This window comes from Bufo bufo, chromosome 2 (assembly GCF_905171765.1).
Source record: "Bufo bufo chromosome 2, aBufBuf1.1, whole genome shotgun sequence".
Classification (NCBI taxonomy): domain Eukaryota; kingdom Metazoa; phylum Chordata; class Amphibia; order Anura; family Bufonidae; genus Bufo; species Bufo bufo.
The window spans coordinates 32,118,336-32,140,180 of NC_053390.1; the positions used below are offsets into that span (position 1 = coordinate 32,118,336).

Here is a 21,845-nt window from a genome sequence, read left to right on the forward strand (position 1 = left end):
GGAGGTATGCTGTGCTGCACTGTGATACTGGGATGATACTGCTGGGGAGGTATGCTGTGCTGCACTGTGATACTGCGGTGATACTGCTGGGGAGGTATGCTGTGCTGCACTGTGATACTGGTATGATACTGCTGGGGAGGTATGCTGTGCTGCACTGTGATACTGGGATGATACTGCTGGGGAGGTATGCTGTGCTGCACTGTGATACTGGTATGATACTGCTGGGGAGGTATGCTGTGCTGCACTGTGATACTGGGATGATACTGCTGGGGAGGTATGCTGTACTGCACTGTGATACTGGGATGATACTGCTGGGGAGGTACGCTGTGCTGCACTGTGATACTGATATGATACTGCTGGGGAGGTATGCTGTGCTGCACTGTGATACTGGTATGATACTGCTGGGGAGGTATGCTGTGCTGCACTGTGATACTGATATGATACTGCTGGGGAGGTATGCTTTGCTGCACTGTGATACTGGGATGATACTGCTGGGGAGGTATGCTGTGCTGCACTGTGATACTGGGGTGATACTGCTGGGGAGGTATGCTGTGCTGCACTGTGATACTGGTATCATACTGCTAGGGAGGTACGCTGTGCTGCACTGTGATGATACTGCTGGGGAGGTATGCTGTACTGCACTGTGATACTGGGATGATACTGCTGGGGAGGTACGCTGTGCTGCACTGTGAAACTGATATGATACTGCTGGGGAGGTATGCTGTGCTGCACTGTGATACTGGTATGATACTGCCTGGGAGGTATGCTGTGCTGCACTGGGATGATACTGCTGGGGAGGTATGCTGTGCTGCACTGTGATACTGGTATGATACTGCTGGGGAGGTACGCTGTGCTGCACTGTGATACTGGTATGATACTGCTGGGGAGGTATGCTGTGCTGCACTGTGATACTGGGATGATACTGCTGGGGAGGTATGCTGTGCTGCACTGTGATACTGGTATGATACTGCTGGGGAGGTATGCTGTGCTGCACTGTGATACTGGGATGATACTGCTGGGGAGGTATGCTGTACTGCACTGTGATACTGGGATGATACTGCTGGGGAGGTACGCTGTGCTGCACTGTGATACTGATATGATACTGCTGGGGAGGTATGCTGTGCTGCACTGTGATACTGGTATGATACTGCTGGGGAGGTATGCTGTGCTGCAATGTGATACTGATATGATACTGCTGGGGAGGTATGCTGTGCTGCACTGTGATACTGGGATGATACTGCTGGGGAGGTATGCTGTGCTGCACTGTGATACTGGCATCATACTGCTGGGGAGGTATGCTGTGCTGCACTGTGATACTGGTATCATACTGCTGGGGAGGTATGCTGTGCTGCACTGTGATACTGGGATGATACTGCTGGGGAGGTATGCTGTGCTGCACTGTGATACTGGGATGATACTGCTGGGGAGTTATGCTGTGCTGCACTGTGATACTGGTATGATACTGCTAGGGAGGTATGCTGTGCTGCACTGTGATACTGGGATGATACTGCTGGGGAGGTATGCTGTGCTGCACTGTGATACTGGAATGATACTGCTGGGGAGGTATGCTGTGCTGCACTGTGATACTGGTATCATACTGCTGGGGAGGTATGCTGTGCTGCACTGTGATGATACTGCTGGGGAGGTATGCTGTGCTGCACTGTGATACTGGGATGATACTGCTGGGGAGGTATGCTGTGCTGCACTGTGATACTGGTATGATACTGCTGGGGAGGTATGCTGTGCTGCACTGTGATACTGGGATGATACTGCTGGGGAGGTATGCTGTGCTGCACTGTGATACTGGGATGATACTGCTAGGGAGGTATGCTGTGCTGCACTGTGATACTGGGATGATACTGCTGGGGAGGAACGCTGTGCTGCACTGTGATACTGGGATGATACTGCTGGGGAGGTATGCTGTGCTGCACTGTGATACTGGTATCATACTGCTGGGGAGGTATGCTGTACTGCACTGTGATACTGGGATGATACTGCTGGGGAGGTATGCTGTGCTGCACTGTGATACTGGGATGATACTGCTGGGGAGGTATGCTGTGCTGCACTGTGATACTGGGATGATACTGCTGGGGAGGTATGCTGTGCTGCACTGTGATACTGGGATGATACTGCTGGGGAGGTATGCTGTGCTGCACTGTGATACTGGTATGATACTGCTGGGGAGGTATGCTGTGCTGCACTGTGATACTGGGATGATACTGCTGGGGAGGTATGCTGTGCTGCACAGTGATACTGGGATGATACTGCTAGGGAGGTACGCTGTGCTGCACTGTGATACTGGTATGATACTGCTAGGGAGGTATGCTGTGCTGCACTGTGATACTGGGATGATACTGCTGGGGAGGAACGCTGTGCTGCACTGTGATACTGGGATGATACTGCTGGGGAGGTATGCTGTGCTGCACTGTGATACTGGTATCATACTGCTGGGGAGGTATGCTGTGCTGCACTGTGATACTGGGATGATACTGCTGGGGAGGTATGCTGTGCTGCACTGTGATACTGGGATGATACTGCTGGGGAGGTATGCTGTGCTGCACTGTGATACTGGTATGATACTGCTGGGGAGGTATGCTGTGCTGCACTGTGATACTGGGATGATACTGCTGGGGAGGTATGCTGTGCTGCACTGTGATACTGGGATGATACTGCTGGGGAGGTACGCTGTGCTGCACTGTGATACTGGTATGATACTGCTGGGGAGGTATGCTGTGCTGCACTGTGATACTGGAATGATACTGCTGGGGAGGTATGCTGTGCTGCACTGTGATACTGGTATCATACTGCTGGGGAGGTATGCTGTACTGCACTGTGATACTGGGATGATACTGCTGGGAAGGTATGCTGTGCTGCACTGTGATACTGGGATGATACTGCTGGGGAGGTATGCTGTGCTACACTGTGATACTGGGATGATACTGCTGGGGAGGTATGCTGTGCTACACTGTGATACTGGGATGATACTGCTGGGGAGGTATGCTGTGCTGCACTGTGATACTGGTATCATACTGCTGGGGAGGTACGCTGTGCTGCACTGTGATACTGGGATGATACTGCTGGGGAGGTATGCTGTGCTGCACTGTGATACTGGGATGATACTGCTGGGGAGGTATGCTGTGCTGCACTGTGATACTGGGATGATACTGCTGGGGAGGTACGCTGTGCTTTACTGTGATACTGGGATGATACTGCTGGGGAGGTATGCTGTGCTGCACTGTGATGATACTGCTGGGGAGGTATGCTGTGCTGCACTGTGATACTGGGATGATACTGCTGGGGAGGTACGCTGTGCTGCACTGTGATACTGGGATGATACTGCTGGGGAGGTACGCTGTGCTGCACTGTGATACTGGTATGATACTGCTGGGGAGGTATGCTGTGCTGCACTGTGATACTGGTATGATACTGCTGGGGAGGTATGCTGTGCTGCACTGTGATACTGGGATGATACTGCTGGGGAGGTATGCTGTGCTGCACTGTGATACTGGTATGATACTGCTGGGGAGGTATGCTGTGCTGCACTGTGATACTGGGGTGATACTGCTGGGGAGGTACGCTGTGCTGCACTGTGATACTGGTATGATACTGCTGGGGAGGTACGCTGTGCTGCACTGTGATACTGGTATCATACTGCTGATGAGGTACGCTGTGCTGCACTGTGATGATACTGCTGGGGAGGTATGCTGTACTGCACTGTGATACTGGGATGATACTGCTGGGGAGGTATGCTGTGCTGCACTGTGATACTGGGGGGGTATTGGAGGGGTGGCAGAGGAGGAGGAGGGTGGGGGCGGGGGACTGAGGAGGAGGGGACTACAGAGGAGTGTGGGCACTGGGGGGGCGAAGGAGGAGGAGGGTGGGCACTGGGGGGGAGGAGGGGGGCACTGAGGAGGGGTTCTGGTGTGGGTTGGGTTTACCATGTGACTGGGGGCATGGCCTTCCTCTGGAGTAGTCGGGGGTCCCGTTACCGGCCGCTGACCCCTCTGCTCCCCTCCCGCCAGGTGTGGACTATGAAGTTGCCTTCTCCAAGATCATCCTGGAGCTGAGGAAGAAGCCCCCGGGGCACATCCTGCCGGACGAGGACCTGCAGTGGGTGTTTGTGAACGCTGGAGGGGCTCCATGTGCCCGCTGCACGCCTCGCTGACGGAGTACGTGCTGCTCTCCGTGCACAGGGGGGATGTATATAGTATATACTGGGTGTGACGTATTTCGGGGGTCTCGCCGTGCACAGGTGTGGGTGTCATACCGCTTCCCACCACTAGTCGCCGCTGTGTGTCAAAGTTTCCCGCCTGTCACCACATTCCCTGCTCGCCTCTGATTGGCTGGATATCTGGCGGCCCGCACGCTATTGGCTGTGTGTCTGGGTGGGCGGTTCCCTGCGGCAGTAGGTAGTCGGGCTCCGGGGTCCCGTCTGCTGGTTGTACAGCCGCCGTCAGCCATGCTGTGCTGCCTCTCCCGGGCCGTGAAGGCGGCCGTGGCCATCGCGGTGCTGGGCGTCCTGCTGCAGGTCATCCGAGGCTGGCTCAGCTCCAAGTCCTATGTGTTCAGCCGGGAGGAGATTGCCGGCCTGGCCAAGGAGTACTCGGGTAACTGCCGTTGAGTGTGAGGAGGAGGCGGAGGACTGAGGAGGAGGAGGAGGGTGGGCACTGGGGGGGGGAGACTGAGGAGGAGGAGGGTGGGCACTGGGGGGGGGGGGACTGAGGAGGAGGAGGGTGGGCACTGGGGGGGGGGGACTGAGGAGGGTGGGCACTGGGGGGGGGGGACTGAGGAGGAGGGTGGGCACTGGGGGGGGGGACTGAGGAGGGGTGGACTACAGAGGAGGAGGAGGGGGGGGGGCACTTGGGGGTTACTCAGGAGGAGGGGGGGTTCTGGTGTGGGGGGCATGGCCTTCCTCTGGAGTAGTCGGGGGTCCCGTTACCGGCCGCTGACCCCTCTGCTCCCCTCCCGCCAGGTGTGGACTATGAAGTTGCCTTCTCCAAGATCATCCTGGAGCTGCGGAAGAAGCACCCGGGGCACATCCTGCCGGACGAGGACCTGCAGTGGGTGTTTGTGAACGCGGGCGGCTGGATGGGCTCCATGTGCCTGCTGCACGCCTCGCTGACGGAGTACGTGCTGCTCTTCGGGACGGCGGTGGACACCAGCGGGCACTCAGGTGAGCAGCGCACCCCTCCCCCGCACCTGGCGCACACACAGGAGGATGCCATAGTTCAGGGTCAGTCCTCTGCTGATAGAGACGGTGTCAGGCGCAGATGTCACCTCCCCGGGCGCTCGGGGCTTCTGCCTCGTGGAGTGAGACGTCAGCACCCCTGTGTGTCTGCAGTGGTATGATCCACCCCTCTGCAGCTAGACTCCCTCAGGAGCAGACTAGGATGTTAAAGTGGGGGCCACATACCACAGTGCTCTTGGATACTAAATCCCAATGTCAGACCTCAGTTGTGATGTCACATGACATACGAGCCATCTTAAAGGGGTAGTCCAGGACTTTACAACTGATGTCCTATCCTCGGGTTAGGTCGTCATGATCTTCCACCCTCTGCTGATCAGCGGTAGGTAGCTCTGCCACTGGAACAAAAGATGTACCGCAGAGCAGCTGACCGGTGGGGTGTCGGACCCCGGCCGAACATGTAGAGACGGCCTTTCCTGAGGATAGACCATCACAATCCTGGACGACCCCCGTTAAATGATCATGTGATCACCAGAGAGGTGGTCATGACCTGTAGAGGAAAATTTGTCTTTCCCAAACTGGAGGCTCGTACCCCGCAGAGCAAACTGTACCTCGTCCATGTGACTGCTGCCTGCAGCATGTTGCATCTCATTGCTGTGCTGAAATACTCTGCGCTGTCAGCAATCCTTGCATAAATCAATAGCTCAGGTGCATGTAAGACTTTGTAATGTCTCTTATCAGAGAGAATAACGCCTCTTTCTCCACTTAGCGGTCTGCATCCCCTGCCTGCAGCAGTCTGTGGAGAGTGAGGGCAGAGATGCCCCATGTGCCTCGTTCACACCTGTAATCTCCTAGATCAGGGGTACCTCTGAGCCCGACTAATGTCCTTTCTGCCGACCAATCACTAAGGCCTCTTTTACACGGGCGAGATTTCCGCGCGGATGCGATGCGTGAGGTCAACGCATTGCACCCGCACTGAATCCGGACCCATTAATTTCTATGGGGCTGTGCACATGAGCGATGATTTTCACGCATCACTTGTGCGTTACGTGAAAATCGCAGCATGCTCTATATTCTGCGTTTTTCACGCAACGCAGGCCCCATAGAAGTGAATGGGGTTTGCGTGAAAATCGCAAGCAAGTGCGGATGCGGTGTGATTTTCACGCACGGTTGCTAGGAGACGATCGGGGTGGAGACCTGATCTTTATTATTTCCCCTTAAACCATGGTTATAAGGGAAAATAATAGCATTCTGAATACAGAGTGCATAGTACAATAAGGCTGGAGGGGTTAAAAAAAAAATATTGAACTCGCCTTAATCCACTTGATCGCGCAGCCGGCTTCTCTTCTGTCTTCATCTTTGCTGTGCGCAGGAAAAGGACCTGTGGTGACGTCACTGCGATCATCACATGATCCATCACCATGGTAACAGATCATGTGATGAGCGCAGTGACGTCATCAAAGGTCCTATTCCTCACAGAACAAGACAGAAGAGATGCCGGCTGCGCGAACAAGTGGATTAAGGTGAGTTAAATAATTTTTTTTTTTGTTTTTTTTAACCCCTCCAGCGCTATTGTACTTTGCATTCTGTATTCAGAATGCTATTATTTTCCCCTTATAACCATGTTATAAGGGGAAATAATACAATCTACACAACCTTGAACCCAAATCTGAACTTCTGTGAAGGAGTTCGGGTCTGGGTACCACATTCAGGTTTTTTTTATCACACGCGTGCAAAACGCATTGCACCCGCGCGATAAAAACTGAACAATGGAACGCAATCGCAGTCAAAACTGACTGCAATTGGGTACCTACTCGTGTGGGTTTGCCGCAACGCATCCGGACCTTATCCGGACACGCTCGTGTGAAAGAGGCCTAAGAATGTCCTTTCAGTGCCCCCCTAACAATAATGATGCCCCTCAGACAGTATGATACCCCTAAGTGCACCCTCACAGCAGGGCGATCCCATAGTGCCCTTGACACATTGCAATGCTCTCTTCACAGTAGTAATGCCCTTAATAGTAGTAATTCTTTCTGTGCACTGTGCCCCCTCCATGGTTGAAATGCCCAATGTGCCCCCCTCTGTGTTAAAAACAAACACAGTAACTACTCACCTTGTCCCGTTCCTGAAGCTCACAGATCGCGCTGCAGCACGGTGTGGGCGGAGCTTTTGCAGATTTCTGGGTTGCAGGCTCCTCCCACACAGGACGGCAGCGAGATCCGCGCTGAATGGTTGAGCGGGGAGAAGTCTTCCTGTTTCGCCGGCCTGGAGGAGCGCGGGGAGCCGAGCGTTGAGACGACAGCCAGGTGCATGCAGCGGTCCGGACAGGTGGTGGTCTGCCAGTTGAGTACCCCTGTCCTATCGGGTGCTGCCGCTTCTGTGTGTGGAGTCACCTGACCGTGCGGGGACATTATATACCTCCTTCTATGAGCGGCTGGGGAGTGATTACATACAGCACGAGAGGATCCTGCTCCTGTTATAACCGCACTGTATAGCGCGCCACCCACTTGTTTCTTTGACCTGCTGCTGAGATGGTCGCACATGCTCAGTTTCATCCTTCAACTGCCCCCTGAGCTGTGATAGGGAGAGCATGGACACGCCTCTTGAGCTGCCAGCAGAAAGGACACGCCTCTTGAGCTGCCAGCAGAAAGGACACGCCTCTTGAGCTGCCAGCAGAAAGGACACGCCTCTTGAGCTGCCAGCAGAAAGGACACGCCCCTTGAGCTGCCAGCAGAAAGGACACGCCCCTTGAGCTGCCAGCAGAAAGGACACGCCCCTTGAGCTGCCAGCAGAAAGGACACGCCCCTTGAGCTGCCAGCAGAAAGGATACGCCCCTTGAGCTGCCAGCATGATATAAATCGGGCACTGCAATGAATGGGGAGACCTCTGGATTCATGTGAGGTCCAGGGCTGGTTCTGGCTTTCTTAGAGGTTGTCATGTCCTATATGATGTCTGATTTTGATTTTTTTTACATTATTCATGGGATAACCCCTTTAAGCCAAGCTATAGAAGTGTGTAAGAAAGAAAACGGAGAAAATCCAGCTCACCTATCTGGTTTGTGTATAGTCCCGGCTCCAGGGCCCTGGGGGAGTGTTCCCGTAACAGGCAGAGAAAAATGAAGAAAGGATCCCGGAGACAAATAGATTCCTCTTTCAGCTCTTCTTTTTTATTTTGAACAGTAGACAGACATAACCATCGTATACACGGCAGGATGACGCGTTTCGGGTGAGTACCCTTAGTCGTAACAAATTGCTAAATGTGGCCCCTCAATATATAGGAGTAGAAATCACCCCTCCTCAAGGAGGGGTGATTTCTACTCCTATATATTGAGGGGCCACATTTAGCAATTTGTTACGACTAAGGGTACTCACCCGAAACGCGTCATCCTGCCGTGTATACGATGGTTATGTCTGTCTACTGTTCAAAATAAAAAAGAAGAGCTGAAAGAGGAATCTATTTGTCTCCGGGATCCTTTCTTTATTTTTCTCTATAGAAGTGTGGACTTACCTGTGCCTGACCTACCGTACGCTCCACGTGTGCACCGTACCTAACCTGCGTTCCCTTCATTGCAGGACGCTACTGGGCAGAAATCTCTGATACTATATTATCAGGAACCTTCCGGCAGTGGAAAGAGGGGACAACGAAGAGCGAGATCTTCTACCCTGGTGAGAACAGCATCTTGTGGTGATCAGAAAGAGTGCAGCTCTGGAGTATAATACAGCATGTAACTCGGGATAAGTAATGTCTGTACACAGTGACTGCACCAGCAGAATAGTGAGTGCAGCTCTGGAGTATAATACACGATGTAACTCAGGATCAGTACAGGATAAGTAATGTATGTACACAGTGACTGCAGCAGCAGAATAGTGAGTGCATCTCTGGAGTATAATACAGGATGTAACTCAGGATCAGTACAGGATAAGTAATGTATGTACACAGTGACTGCACCAGCAGAATAGTGAGTGCAGCTCTGGAGTATAATACAGGATGTAACTCAGGATCAGTACAGGATAAGTAATGTATGTACACAGTGACTGCACCAGCAGAATAGCGAGTGCAGCTCTGGAGTATAATACAGGATGTAACTCAGGATCAGTACAGGATAAGTAATGTATGTACACAGTGACTGCACCAGCAGAATAGTGAGTGCAGCTCTGGAGGAACAGCAGTGTTGTGCGCTGCTGTGATTACATTAAGGGCTTGATCAGGCTTTTCTGGACCCACTAGGACAGGCATGGCCAACCTGTGGCTCTCCAGCTGTTGTAAAACTACAATTCCCAGCATGCCCTGCTGTAGGCTGATAGTTGGCAGTCTGGGCATGCTGGGAGTTGTAGTTTTACAACATCTGGAGAGCCTCAGGTTGGCCATCCCTGCACTAGGACGTATCTGTCACGTGAGGGTTTGTTCCAATGATTCTCTAATCTTTGCTCCTCGGCAGTCCTGGGGATGCTGGATTATTGGGGTCTTACAGTAGGTCACCCTGTAGTGCGGGTAGGTCACAGCTGGGTTATTGTATATGATGACGGTTCTTGACGTGCCGTGCTTTCCCTCTGTGCAGGAGATACCATTGTGCATGAAGTGGGGGAGGCCACGTCCGTTCAGTGGACTGCGGGCACCTGGATGGTGGAGTACGGCCGCGGGTTCATTCCTTCCACCTTGGGCTTCGCTCTGGCGGACACTTTCTTCAGCACCCAGGACTTCCTCACCTTCTACTACACAGTGCGGGTGTACACCAAAGGCTTACTGCTGGAAGCGCACACCTACCTGTCCGACCTGGGGGTCTTCTAAGAACGTCCCTCCTGGAGGTGAGACCACGGGCGGCTCCAGCATTTACCCGAAGATCATCCATGTCTGAGGAGCGACCATCGTCATCGCATGGGTCTGCTGCTGTCTGGACGCGATGTGGGAGGACCCCGCAGAGCAGACGCCATATCCGTCCATCTGCGCGGTCATCATCGGCGCTGTGCCCTGGAGAATCGCGTCCGATAATCCACAATTCCCAAACCGTGTTAATTACTGTGATCCAAATCGGAGGCCCCTTCTCTATGGGGGGACAAGATGGAAGCTCGCGTCCTCGCATTAGTCGTCATTAATGCGCCTGAAGACTTACAGACTCGTTTTATCAGCCACCTCCCAAATTATCCGATTATTTTTAATAAATCATGAAGACCTGCGCTATTTCTACAGAACGGAGCCTCGTACATTCCTTATGCAACACAAAATGGCCGACGCTGCCGAGTTATTGCCAAAATCGAAGACTGAAAATTCTCCTGTCTACCGAGAACAGCTCCACCCCTGGTCACAGGTTGTGTGCGGTATTACAGCTCGGCCCCATTCACTTCAGTGGAGCTGAGCGCCAATACCAGGCACAACCCGTGGGATGGTTTTGGAAGAAGGCAGCCATTTGTCTAATCCTGAACAACCCCCTTAATAGTAAAACTGGTCAATTACTGCTCCTGCTGGGAGTGCAGTGGCGGCTGCTGTCCACTAGGTGGTGGAGTTGTCCGACGACGCAGATTTTCTTTTGTCCCGTTTGTGGCCTCGGAGTTGTCTGGGGATTTGATATTGATGGGGGCGTTGGCCCCCGCCAACTGTTTGAAGAGGCCGGAAGTGTTGCAGCCTCCGGCACACTTACCAAGCACAGCGCCATACATGTATAGTGGCTGTGCTTGGTATTGCAGCTGAGCTGCACATTAGGTCATCTGACCCAAGGGTTCATGGAGGGCCGTGACCACCTCGATCAGCTGATCGATGAGAGTGCAGGGGGTCGGAGCCCCCACTGATCTCTATCCAGAGCATATGAAAATCCCAGATAGCCCCTTCAATGTCTAATCCTCATCCATGATGTAAGGAGCCCCCGGTTCGCGGTTTTTAGTCGATGCAGTTTAATGTCCGTTTCTTCAAAAAGTACAACTTTCTCAACGCCTGGGGCTGCCGGTTTTGTGTTGTGACGTAATGACCCTGCCGGATGTTTGCGGCGGCTTTGGCACATCCGGTCACGTTGTGGTAGTGAGCGGGCGGTGCAATACTGACAATGGTGTGCACTAGGAGAAGCGATTGGCCGCGGTGAGCGCCCAACACTGTACTTGTCATGTGAACCGCAGAAAAGTCGCGGAGTCTGCGGATAGGTAGCGGTGAAGCCAACTGCCGTGTGGTCTGAACGCTGCTGGTGGGTAATATGGCGGTGCGCGCTTCTGTCGGGTCAGTGGGGCGGACGTAGCCCCCTCTATAGCTGTGCCTGACAGAAGCTGAGCCGACTGCGCTCCACGCGGACAGGACCCCGGAAATCTGCAGTCCTTGCTGTCGGCCATATGTCACATGGCTCTTTACGGACTGCCGCCTTCGTCGCGGTGGGGTTCCACTTGTCCTCAGGCTGCTGAGAACTGCAGTATGTTTCAGCCTGCGGAGGGCGCCCCGGGTCTAATATTCCCTTCATGAGAAGTTATTCCCCAAGCTGTTGTGAGACTACAATTCCCAGCATGCTCCATTTGTTTCTGAGAAGAGCAGAGCTAGTGTACATGCTGGGAGTTGTAGTGCCGCAGGTTGCCCAGCATGTTTGACTGCCGCTCCATTCAAATACGGGACCTGGCAGCTGCTACATGTAAGCTGAGCTCACGCGTATCTGAATAATTGAAATGCGCAGGGTTGTAGGTGGTCTCCTGGGTACGAGCGTCCTGCCGGCGTCTGCTCCGGTATATTACGTGCGAGGGGTAACACAGAAGACCCCAGAGCTTTATGTGCACGTGGTGAGGAAACCATCCCGGCGCTCGCATGTCTTCACATATATTGTTACATTAAGACGCGTTTCAGCCCCTCCCAAACCTTTGTCTGCCATGGTTGATGGACCGAAACGCGTCCTAACAATAAATGCTGTGAAGACATGCGAGCGCCGGGATTCTTTGACTCTCATAGGTGCGGGTGGTTCTCCGTCTCCTTTAAAGGTTTTTTTTCCGAGATCTTCTTACTGATGGCCTATCCTCAGTATCTGAGTGGCGGGGGTCTGACACCCGGGACCCCCGCTGAGCAGCTACTTGAGAAGGCAGTGGCGCTCTTGTGAGCATTGCGGCCTTCTCTCTGCTGTCCCTAGGCCAGTGATGTCACGTTCATCAGTCACATGACCTGGGCGCAGCTCGGCCCCATAGAAGTGAATAGGGCTGAGCTGTGATACCGAGCACGGCCACTATGGAATGATGGCGCTGTGCTTGGTGAGCTGAGAGAAGGCCATGGCGCTCACAGGAAGTCTTGGTGGGGGTCCAAGGTGTCAGGCCCCCACCGATCACATTCTGATGACCTATCCTGAGGATAGGTTATCAGTAAAAAAAATATAAATAAAATCCTGGAAAACCCTTTTAACCCCTTCCCACTCCACCAGTTTTGGCCTTCATGACCGGTCTGTCGGTGGGAGGCTTGTTTTCTGTGGGAGGAGTTCCTTCTCTGCCTCCTTCCTCCCCGCTGTGTATGTTCTGTCATGCAGCCATCTTTCTTCGTCCGCCTCACACATGGTAACGCTCTGACCGGCGGTATACGGTGTAGAGGTCCGTCCGCCTTATACCAGAAGCTGAAGGTAACGCTCCCTCTCCATCCAGCAGACCACTGACCTTTGCATTGACCGTTACTGCTCCCCAGGCAAAATCTGCAAGTAAAGCCCTTAGGCTGGGTTCACACGGGTGTTGTGGGAAAATGTGCGGGTGCGTTGCGGGAACACCCGCGATTTTTCCGCGTGAGTGCAAAACATTGTAATGCGTTTTGCACTCGCGTGAGAAAAATCGCGCATGTTTGGTACCCGAACTTCTTCACAGAAGTTCGGGCTTGGGATTGGTGTTCTGTGGATTGTATTATTTCCCCTTATAACATAGTTATAAGGGAAAATAATAGCATTCTGAATACAGAATGCAAAGTAAAATAGTGATGGAGGGGTTAAAAAAAAATAAAAAAATTTAACTCACCTTAGTCCACTTGATCGCGGCCCGGCATCTCCTTCTGTCTCCTTTGCTGAACAGGACCTGTGGTGAGCATTCATTACAGGTAAAGGACCTTTGGTGACGTCACTCTGGTCATCACATGATCCATCACCATGGTAAAAGATCATGTGATGACCGGAGTGACGTCACCAAAGGTCCTTTACCTGTAATGAATGCTCACCACAGGTCCTGTTCAGCAAAGGAGACAGAAGGAGATGCCGGGCCGCGATCAAGTGGACTAAGGTGAGTTAAAAAATTTTTTAACCCCTGTTCCCATGTTATAAGGGAAAATAATAATGATCGGGTCTCCATCCCGATCGTCTCCTAGCAACCGTGCGGGAAAATCACACCGCATCCGCACTTGCTTGCGATTTTCACGCAACCCCATTCACTTCTATAGGGCTTGCGTTGCGTGAAAAAAGCAGAATATAGAGCATGCTGCGATTTTCATGCAACGCACAAGTGATGCGTGAAAATCACCGCTCAAGTGAACAGCCCCATAGAAATGAATAGGTCGGTATTCAGTGCGGATGCAATGCGTTCAACTCACGCATCGCATCCGCATCTGTTGTGTGCGTCCGTTTTCCGTGATTTTCTGCGGACCCGTTAACTTTCAATGAGTCCGTTAAACTCGGAAAATGCACTGTTGTTCATCCGCGTCCGTGATCCGTGTTTCCTGTCCGTCAAAAAAAAAAATATGGCCTGTCCTATTTTTTATTTTTTTTTGACGGACAATGGTTCACGGACCCATTCAAGTCAATGGGTCCGTGAAAAAACACGGATGCACACAAGATTGTCGTCCGTGTCCGCAGGCTACTTTCACACAGACGGATCTGCATAAAAGCTTTTTGCCGCACTGGCCACCAATGAATTTAAAACTGGGGAGGGAGGGGGGTCTGCCCCCTCCTGCCTGGCAGCACCTGATCTCTTACAGGGGGCTATGATACGCACAATTAACCCCTCAGGTGCGGCACCTGAGGGGTTAATTGTGCGGATCACAGCCCCCTGTAGAGATCGGGTGCTGCCAGGCAGCAGGGGGCAGTCATGTACACAGTTCTTAGTATATTCTAACTTGAAGCGTCCCCATCACTATGGGAACGCCTCTGTGTTAGAATATACTGTCGGATTTGAGTTTTCACGATATAACTCGAATCCGATGGTATATTTTAACATAGAGGCGTTCCCATGGTGATGGGGATGCTTCAAGTTAGAATATACCATCGGATTGGAGAAAACTCAGATCCGATGGTATAATAGGGACTCCTGACTTTACATTGAAAGTCAATGGGGGACGGATCCGTTTGCAATTGCACCATATTGTGTCAACGTCAAATGGATCCGTCCCCATTGACTTGCATTGTAAGTCAGGACGGATCCGTTTGGCTCCGCACGGCCATGCGGACACCAAAACGACTTTTTTTTTTTTTTTTACTTTCCTTCATGTCCGTGGATCCTCCAAAAATCAAGGAAGACCCACGGAAGAAAAAACGGACACGGAACTACGGAACCCGTTTTTGCGGACCGCAAAAAAAAACTGTCGTGTGCATGAGGCCTTATTCACACGTCCGTTAAAATAATTGGGGGCGTGTGCTGACCGCTGAGAACACGTATAGCACATGTATCTGGAACACGGACGTGTGAATGAGGCTTAAAAAATGTGTGTAATACCGCATACGTCTACGGGTAGCCTTAGGGCAGGGATCCGGAACCTCCGGCACGCCAGCTGTGATGAAACTACCACTCCCAGCATGCACACACTCAGGGAGTGTATTGAGTGCTGTAGGTTGCTGGCTCATGCACACGATCATATTATTTATTTTTTATCCGTGTCCTTTCTGGGGGGTTTTTCTGGCCCGTATGCGAAACTGTTCACTTCAATGGGTCCGCATCCGAACCGCCGTTTTGGCAGCTCGGATGCGGACTCCGTGTGCTGTCCGCATCCGTGGCCCCGCTAAAAAAAATATAACATGTCCTATACTTGGCCGCGCTTTGCGGACAAGAATAGGCATTTTTATTGCCGGCGCCCGTTCCGCAAATTGCGGAAGGCAACATGGGTGCCTTCCGTTTTTTGCGGACGGTCGTGTGCATGAGGTCTAACAGTGCAGAAATTGACCGACTACTAATCAACTTGTCGGTCTCAGCAGTCACTGCGCTGTAACATGCCGCCGCGCGCTCTCACCTCCTGATGTACGTGTGCGGTGGTGGGAACTACCTGCCTGATGCACAGTACAACAGTACATGTCCGGTGCAGGACCAGCGCCTGCCAGTAAATATGGGATAATACACTGCAGACAATGACAGGAAGTGTGCCGCCACATGGTCTCACCGTACCCGTGGCGCGGACTGGTCATCTTTGTTTCATCCTGCTGCTAATCCTCTGCAGATCGGACACTTTGCGATGCACAGGGCGAAATCATGGGGGAAAAATCCTGCCCTCAGGCCACCTGCGGGCTGTCGGGTAGGTATTCCGAGCAGATTCCTGTGTGCGTCCACAACGAAAAACTACGTGTGAGAGAGAGTTCACATCCGCGTTACTGACCCGTAGAACAAAAAAAAAAAAAAACGGATCAGTTAAGCTACATGTACTCGGCCACCAGCCGTTTGCGCACCGTATCACGGATGCGGACCCGTTCAAGTGAATCCGGAAGGTCGGTGCTGAACGGAACACCATGGAGCGCTCCCTTGTCGGCAGCGCGTCCTTTCCTTACACGGGGAGATGACGGCCATTTATACGGTTATAGAAAACGCTATCAGCTGACATGAGCGTCCGTGGATCCCATGGCGGTGACTTCAGTGTAAGAGGCAGGAAGTAGATGGCGGCATAACGATAAAACATACCGCCCTCTTCACCGTCGCCAGGCATCTCATGGCGGTGTAATGTAGTGACCTACACCCTGATTACAGCCGGCTTCACTTACTTTTATTGGCGCAAACATTTTGGTAAAATCACCGCTTGTTAGCGGGAGGCAAGCGCTGGCGTCCGCTCCGGGTCACGGATGCGCTGCCAAGTCCGTGATATTCCTGGATTGTGCGCTAACCCCACCCAATGTACTGGGCACGGGGCGAATGCTGCCAGTCAGAGACTGGTGGGGGGGGGGGATTAATGGCGGCATCGCTAGATTATACTTTGCATGTTGATGGATTTTTTGTAGGTGATTATATTGAGCTGTTTCTTTGGTCGGATGTACGGCCAGCGCACTGCCTGTGGTATGTCTGGTGGCTCTAGCTCTGATAGACTTTGTATTATTAACCTGCATCTTTCTCCCAGTGCAGCCAGCAGTGTAAAGCATGGAGGTTTTTTATTTTTCTTGGCATGGGTCTGTCCACAGACATGAATAAAAGCAAATGCATCACTTATCTGGAGAAGAGATGGCACCAGGTGCACTATGGGAAGAAGGTGTCCTGGTCTGATCTGGCCGGCGTGTACGTCACTTACCCGCAGAAGAGATGGCACCAGGTGCAGTAGGAGAAGGGTACAGCCTGTCTGATGATGTGGACGGCTGGGTGCACTATGGGAAGAAGACGGGCCGGCGGAGGCAGTGTGATACAGTGGGCAATGTTCTGCGCAAACCTTGGTTCCTGGCACCATGTGGATGTGACACGTACCACCTACCGAATCGCTGTACAGACACATACCCTGCTTCATGGCAGCGGTGCCACCTCCTGGCAGTTCCCTCTTATACCAGGATTCTGCAGATCCTCAGATCTCAATCTGATCGCCATGTAGGTTCCCCGAGCAGCTTGTGATGGCGCAGGACTCCTCGGAGGCCACGTGGAGTCCAGGCCTCGGCCAGTTAGAGACGTTTGATGGCATGGGGATGCAGCGGCATATTTATCAACCGTTCACAACAAATCAGACAAAAGGGGAGAGGTCCCTGTTCCCAAGAGCTGACTATCTACACACCGCTGTGGATAGGCACAGTATACACCGCTGTTATTGTTGCGCTACATACCACTGCGGACTGCGCGCTGTATATGATCCCATGTAATATATATAGAAGACAGATGGCAGAAAAAGCCACACCAGGGACGTTTTCATGTCGTACAATAAGGCTTCATGCGCACATATTTCAGTCTGTGAAAAACGGATCCGTAAAATATAGGAAGGGCTGTAGTATGGGCAAGAATCGGATACACTCAGCGGAACGGGAAAAAAGACCTCTGCAAAAAAAAAACACAGATGTGTGCATGGCCCCAGACTCCCATAGAAATGAGCGCTCCAGCTTGTATTCTCTCTCCAGACAGCAGGTGGCGCTTCTGCATCATCCACTGCTCTGCACATTGCTGGCTCAGTTACCAGGTGGAGCTCCTGCTGCATCCACTGCGCTGCACATTGCTGGCTCAGTCACCAGGTGGCGCTGCTGCTGCATCATCCACTGCGCTGCACATTGCTGGCTCAGTCACCAGGTGGAGCTCCTGCTGCATCCACTGCGCTGCACATTGCTGGCTCAGTCAACAGGTGGCGCTGCTGCATTATCCACTGCACTGGACATTGCTGGCTCAGTCACCAGGTGGCACTGCTACATCCACTGTGCTGGACATTGCTGGCTCAGTCACCAGGTGGCGCTGCTGCTACATCCACTGTGCTGGACATTGCTGGCTCAGTCACCAGGTGGAGCTGTTGCTGCATCCACAGCTTTGTACATTGCTGGCTCAGTCACCAGGTGGCGCTGCTGCATCATCCACTGCTCTGCACATTGCTGGCTCAGTCACCAGATGGAGCTGCTGCTGCATGCACTGCACCGCACATTGCTGGCTCAGTCACCAGGTGGCACTGCTACATCCACTGTGCTGGACATCCACTGCTCTGTACATTGCTGGCTCAGTCACCAGGTGGCGCTGCTGCATCTTCCACTGCGCTGGACATTGTTGGCTCTGTCACCAGGTGGCGCTGTAAATTTACAATAATGCATGCAAAAAAAGGAGAAAAAAAACTCATTAGCCTAATGTTAGATTGTACAATCTCTGCAAGCGTGCCAGGAGTCAGTCATTACCCTCTGCCAGGGGGGCACCACCAATGAGGCGATCACCTCAGCACCAGGTAGGGGCAAGAGGGGGGCAGCCGAACAGCCATGGGCTGAAGGAAAGGTGTTAGGTTAAGAAATTGGCATTGGGAAGGAGGGGGCGCCGTTGCAGCAGAAAGGCTAGGTGCAGCCCTGCCCTCTGCGGTGAGACTAGGAATCCCATTGTTTCCAAATTGCTCCCTTAGCATCATGGAGTCTCAGACAGATGCTCGCTCTCTGCTAGGAACTAGTGCCGGACTATCAGAATTTCTGGACTGTCAAATGAATAATCTTTTCTTGCATCTACAGAATCAGTCTGCAATCTGATTCCTCCTGCAGTGGTTAATACCAAACAGCAGGTGGCGCTCCAAAGCTTGTCTCCTCATTCCAGCAGATCTGTACCAATACTATAGTTATTCGGATAGGAATAAAATAAGGCTAGGCTCACATCCGCAGCGGACGCTCCGGTGGCTTTCCATGCCGGACTCCATTACAGTCTATGGAATCCATCGGATGCTGGCGGTGTCTGGCACATGCAGGATCCATGCTCTGTCCCTACTGTCCTCTTCACATCTCGATGGGCAGCTGCATCACGAGGTCCGTCTGTCCTTTATGACCACTCCTTGGTCCAGCAAGGTTCTGAGGGCGGCCGGGCGAGGGATCACCTGTCTGACATTATAATGTACGGCTGGGAGGCCACGGCCCGTCTCCAGTCGTTTAACGCGGGAGCTGGGGCGGAAAGCGAGTAATTTGTGTCTCCAGCTTCATGGCTGATGTCAGCAGCGCTCGTCGATCGCTCCACTTACAGCGAGTCTACACTAATGAAAATCCAATGAACAAACTGCTGGAAGTAAAGAAGGATTCCATTAAAATTAGAAAATCAAATCCCGGACAGATTATTTTCTCGGCCTTATTGATTCCCTTTATTACGGAAATATTGCTGCTAAATAACATCAGTGTGAGCAATCCTTACACGTCTCTCCGGGCAGGGAGTCAATAGTGTGATGTCAGCTCTGCGGCCCCCGAGGGTGACAACTCCCAGCAGATTATCTGTACCTCATAGACAGATTCATACACACACTGCCCTTGTGACATCACCGGATTCATATACACACTGCCCCTATGACATCACTGGATTCATATACACACTGCCCCTATGACATCACTGGATTCATATACACACTGCCCCTGTGACATCACCAGATTCATATACACACTGCCCCTGTGACATCACTGGATTCATATACACACTGCCCCTGTGACATCAACAGATTCATATACACACTGCTCCTGTGACATCACTGGATTCATATACACACTGCTCTGTGACATCACTGGATTCATATACACACTGCTCTGTGACATCACCAGATTCATATACACACTGCCCCTGTGACATCACTGGATTCATATACACACTGCCCCTGTGACATCAACAGATTCATATACACACTGCCCCTGTGACATCACTGGATTCATATACACACTGCCCCTGTGACATCAACAGATTCATATACACACTGCTCCTGTGACATCAACAGATTCATATACACACTGCCCCTGTGACATCACTGGATTCATATACACACTGCTCTGTGACATCACTGGATTCATATACACACTGCTCTGTGACATCACTGGATTCATATACACACTGCCCCTGTGACATCACCAGATTCATATATACACTGCCCCTGTGACATCACTGGATTCATATACACACTGCTCCTGTGACATCACTGGATTCATATACACACTGCCCCTGTGACATCACCAGATTCATATACACACTGCCCCTGTGACATCACCAGATTCATATATACACTGCCCCTGTGACATCACTGGATTCATATACACACTGCCCCTGTGACATCACTGGATTCATATACACACTGCCCCTGTGACATCACTGGATTCATATACACACTGCTCTGTGACATCACTGGATTCATATACACACTGCTCTGTGACATCACTGGATTCATATACACACTGCTCTTGTGACATCACCAGATTCATATAAATACTGCCCCTGTGACATCACCAGCCTCATATACACACTGCTCTGTGACATCACTGGATTCATAAACACACTGCCCCTGTGACATCACTGGATTCATATACACACTGCTCCTGTGACATCACCGGATTCATATACACACTGCCCCTGTGACATCACTGGATTCATAAACACACTGCCCCTGTGACATCACTGGATTCATATACACACTGCAACTGTGACATCACTGGATTCACATACACACTGCTCCTGTGACATCACCGGATTCATATACACACTGCTCCTGTGACATCACTAGACTCGTATGCACACTGCTCCTGTGACATCACCAGATTCATATACACACTGCCCCTGTGACATCACTAGACTCGTATACACACTGCTCCTGTGACATCACTGGATTCATATAAATGTAAAAAGGTGGAATAGACGGCTCTACCGCTCAGGTAAATGGTAGAGGTGCAAAACTGCTTGTTCTGACTCGCCCAGTCAGAGGCATAAAATTACAAACGATAAAGGATAAGCAGGCACACTCTTAATTTGGGTACAAGGTGTAATTTATTTATGTTCTGGTATTTATGGGATATGGTAGATAAATAAATGTGAATAAAAGGTTGAATAAAAAGTTATCCCTTTTATAATTTGTAATAAATAGAGGGTAATAGAGTGATCGATGATCACCAGTAGGTGAGAGGTGATAGATGCCCTGGAAAAAATGTCCTAGGAAAAAAATAGTATAAATAATGATATATAGAGTGTATAGAAAAGTTGTGGCGAGGATACCTAGATAAAGGTATATCCAAATACAAATCCCTCAGAAAAAATTGTGTGCACAAAGTCTTTCATGAAACGAATGATAATAAAAAAACTTAGAAAAATTGTCCTTCTTAAAAATACTTGAAAAATATTGGAAAAATGTTCTTACAGTCTTTTATAAAGTGGCCACTAAACGGAAAATAAAATCAAGTAAAAGATGTTATCATTATATAGAGGATTATTATCCTGTGTTGCCCCTTTAAATAATTGTGACTCCGTTGATGGGATATATAATAGGCAGTAATTTAGCAGTTTGCTGCTCAGCAGAGGGTGGTACGCCTTTACAGATATGTTTGCAGATAGTCGTTTTGCAAATATGGCAATAACTGTTAGTGGTGATAATCCATATGTCACTCTGTGGAAGACGGGACGCTCTGTGCCTGAGTGCGGCGTCCCGCACTGTCTCTGGCTACAGAGATCACTTACCCTTCCCAACGCTTGTATTCTTTAGGTCCTCTGGTGGTGGTCGGCTGTTCCCGGGAGGCTGTTGCAATCCAGTCCGGTTCTCAGGAGTCAGCGGCGTGGTTCGCGGGTCTGAAGAGTGACGTATGTGGTCACGTGATCGCGGACTGTCAGGCTTGTTCACAGCGCTTCTCCTGCTCTGTAGCGAGTGGTGAATATTCCAGTAATCCTCTTAAACGCGTTTCGGGAGTCTATCCCTTCATCAGTAAGTGGATTCATATAAACACTGCCCCTGTGACATCACCAGCCTCATATACACACTGTTCCTGTGACATCACCAGATTCATACACACATTGTTCCTGTGACATCACCAGATTCATATACACACTGCCCCTATGACATCACTAGATTCATATACACCCTGCTCCTGTGACATCACCGGATTCATATACACACT

General features: G+C 51.3%; 1 protein-coding gene across 1 annotated transcript; it reads left to right on the forward strand.

Annotated features, from left to right (window-relative positions):
• Positions 1-4,387: 4,387 nt before the first annotated feature.
• On the forward strand, positions 4,388-10,374 carry SIGMAR1 (sigma non-opioid intracellular receptor 1). The gene is made up of 4 exons (XM_040420850.1): positions 4,388-4,607; positions 4,973-5,173; positions 8,758-8,850; positions 9,744-10,374. Exons 1-4 carry the CDS (start codon positions 4,460-4,462, stop codon positions 9,971-9,973), a joined length of 672 nt encoding a protein of 223 aa, XP_040276784.1. The 5' UTR covers positions 4,388-4,459; the 3' UTR covers positions 9,974-10,374.
• The last annotated feature ends 11,471 nt before the right edge of the window (positions 10,375-21,845 follow it).

Bases quoted from the DNA above. Each gene is read 5' to 3' on its own strand.
- SIGMAR1 (XM_040420850.1), top strand. From the start codon at position 4,460: ATGCTGTGCTGCCTCTCCCGGGCCGTGAAGGCGGCCGTGGCCATCGCG. The intron at 4,608-4,972 runs GTAACTGCCGTT...CCCTCCCGCCAG, and splicing joins CCTGGCCAAGGAGTACTCGG to GTGTGGACTATGAAGTTGCC. The intron at 5,174-8,757 runs GTGAGCAGCGCA...CCTTCATTGCAG, and splicing joins GGACACCAGCGGGCACTCAG to GACGCTACTGGGCAGAAATC.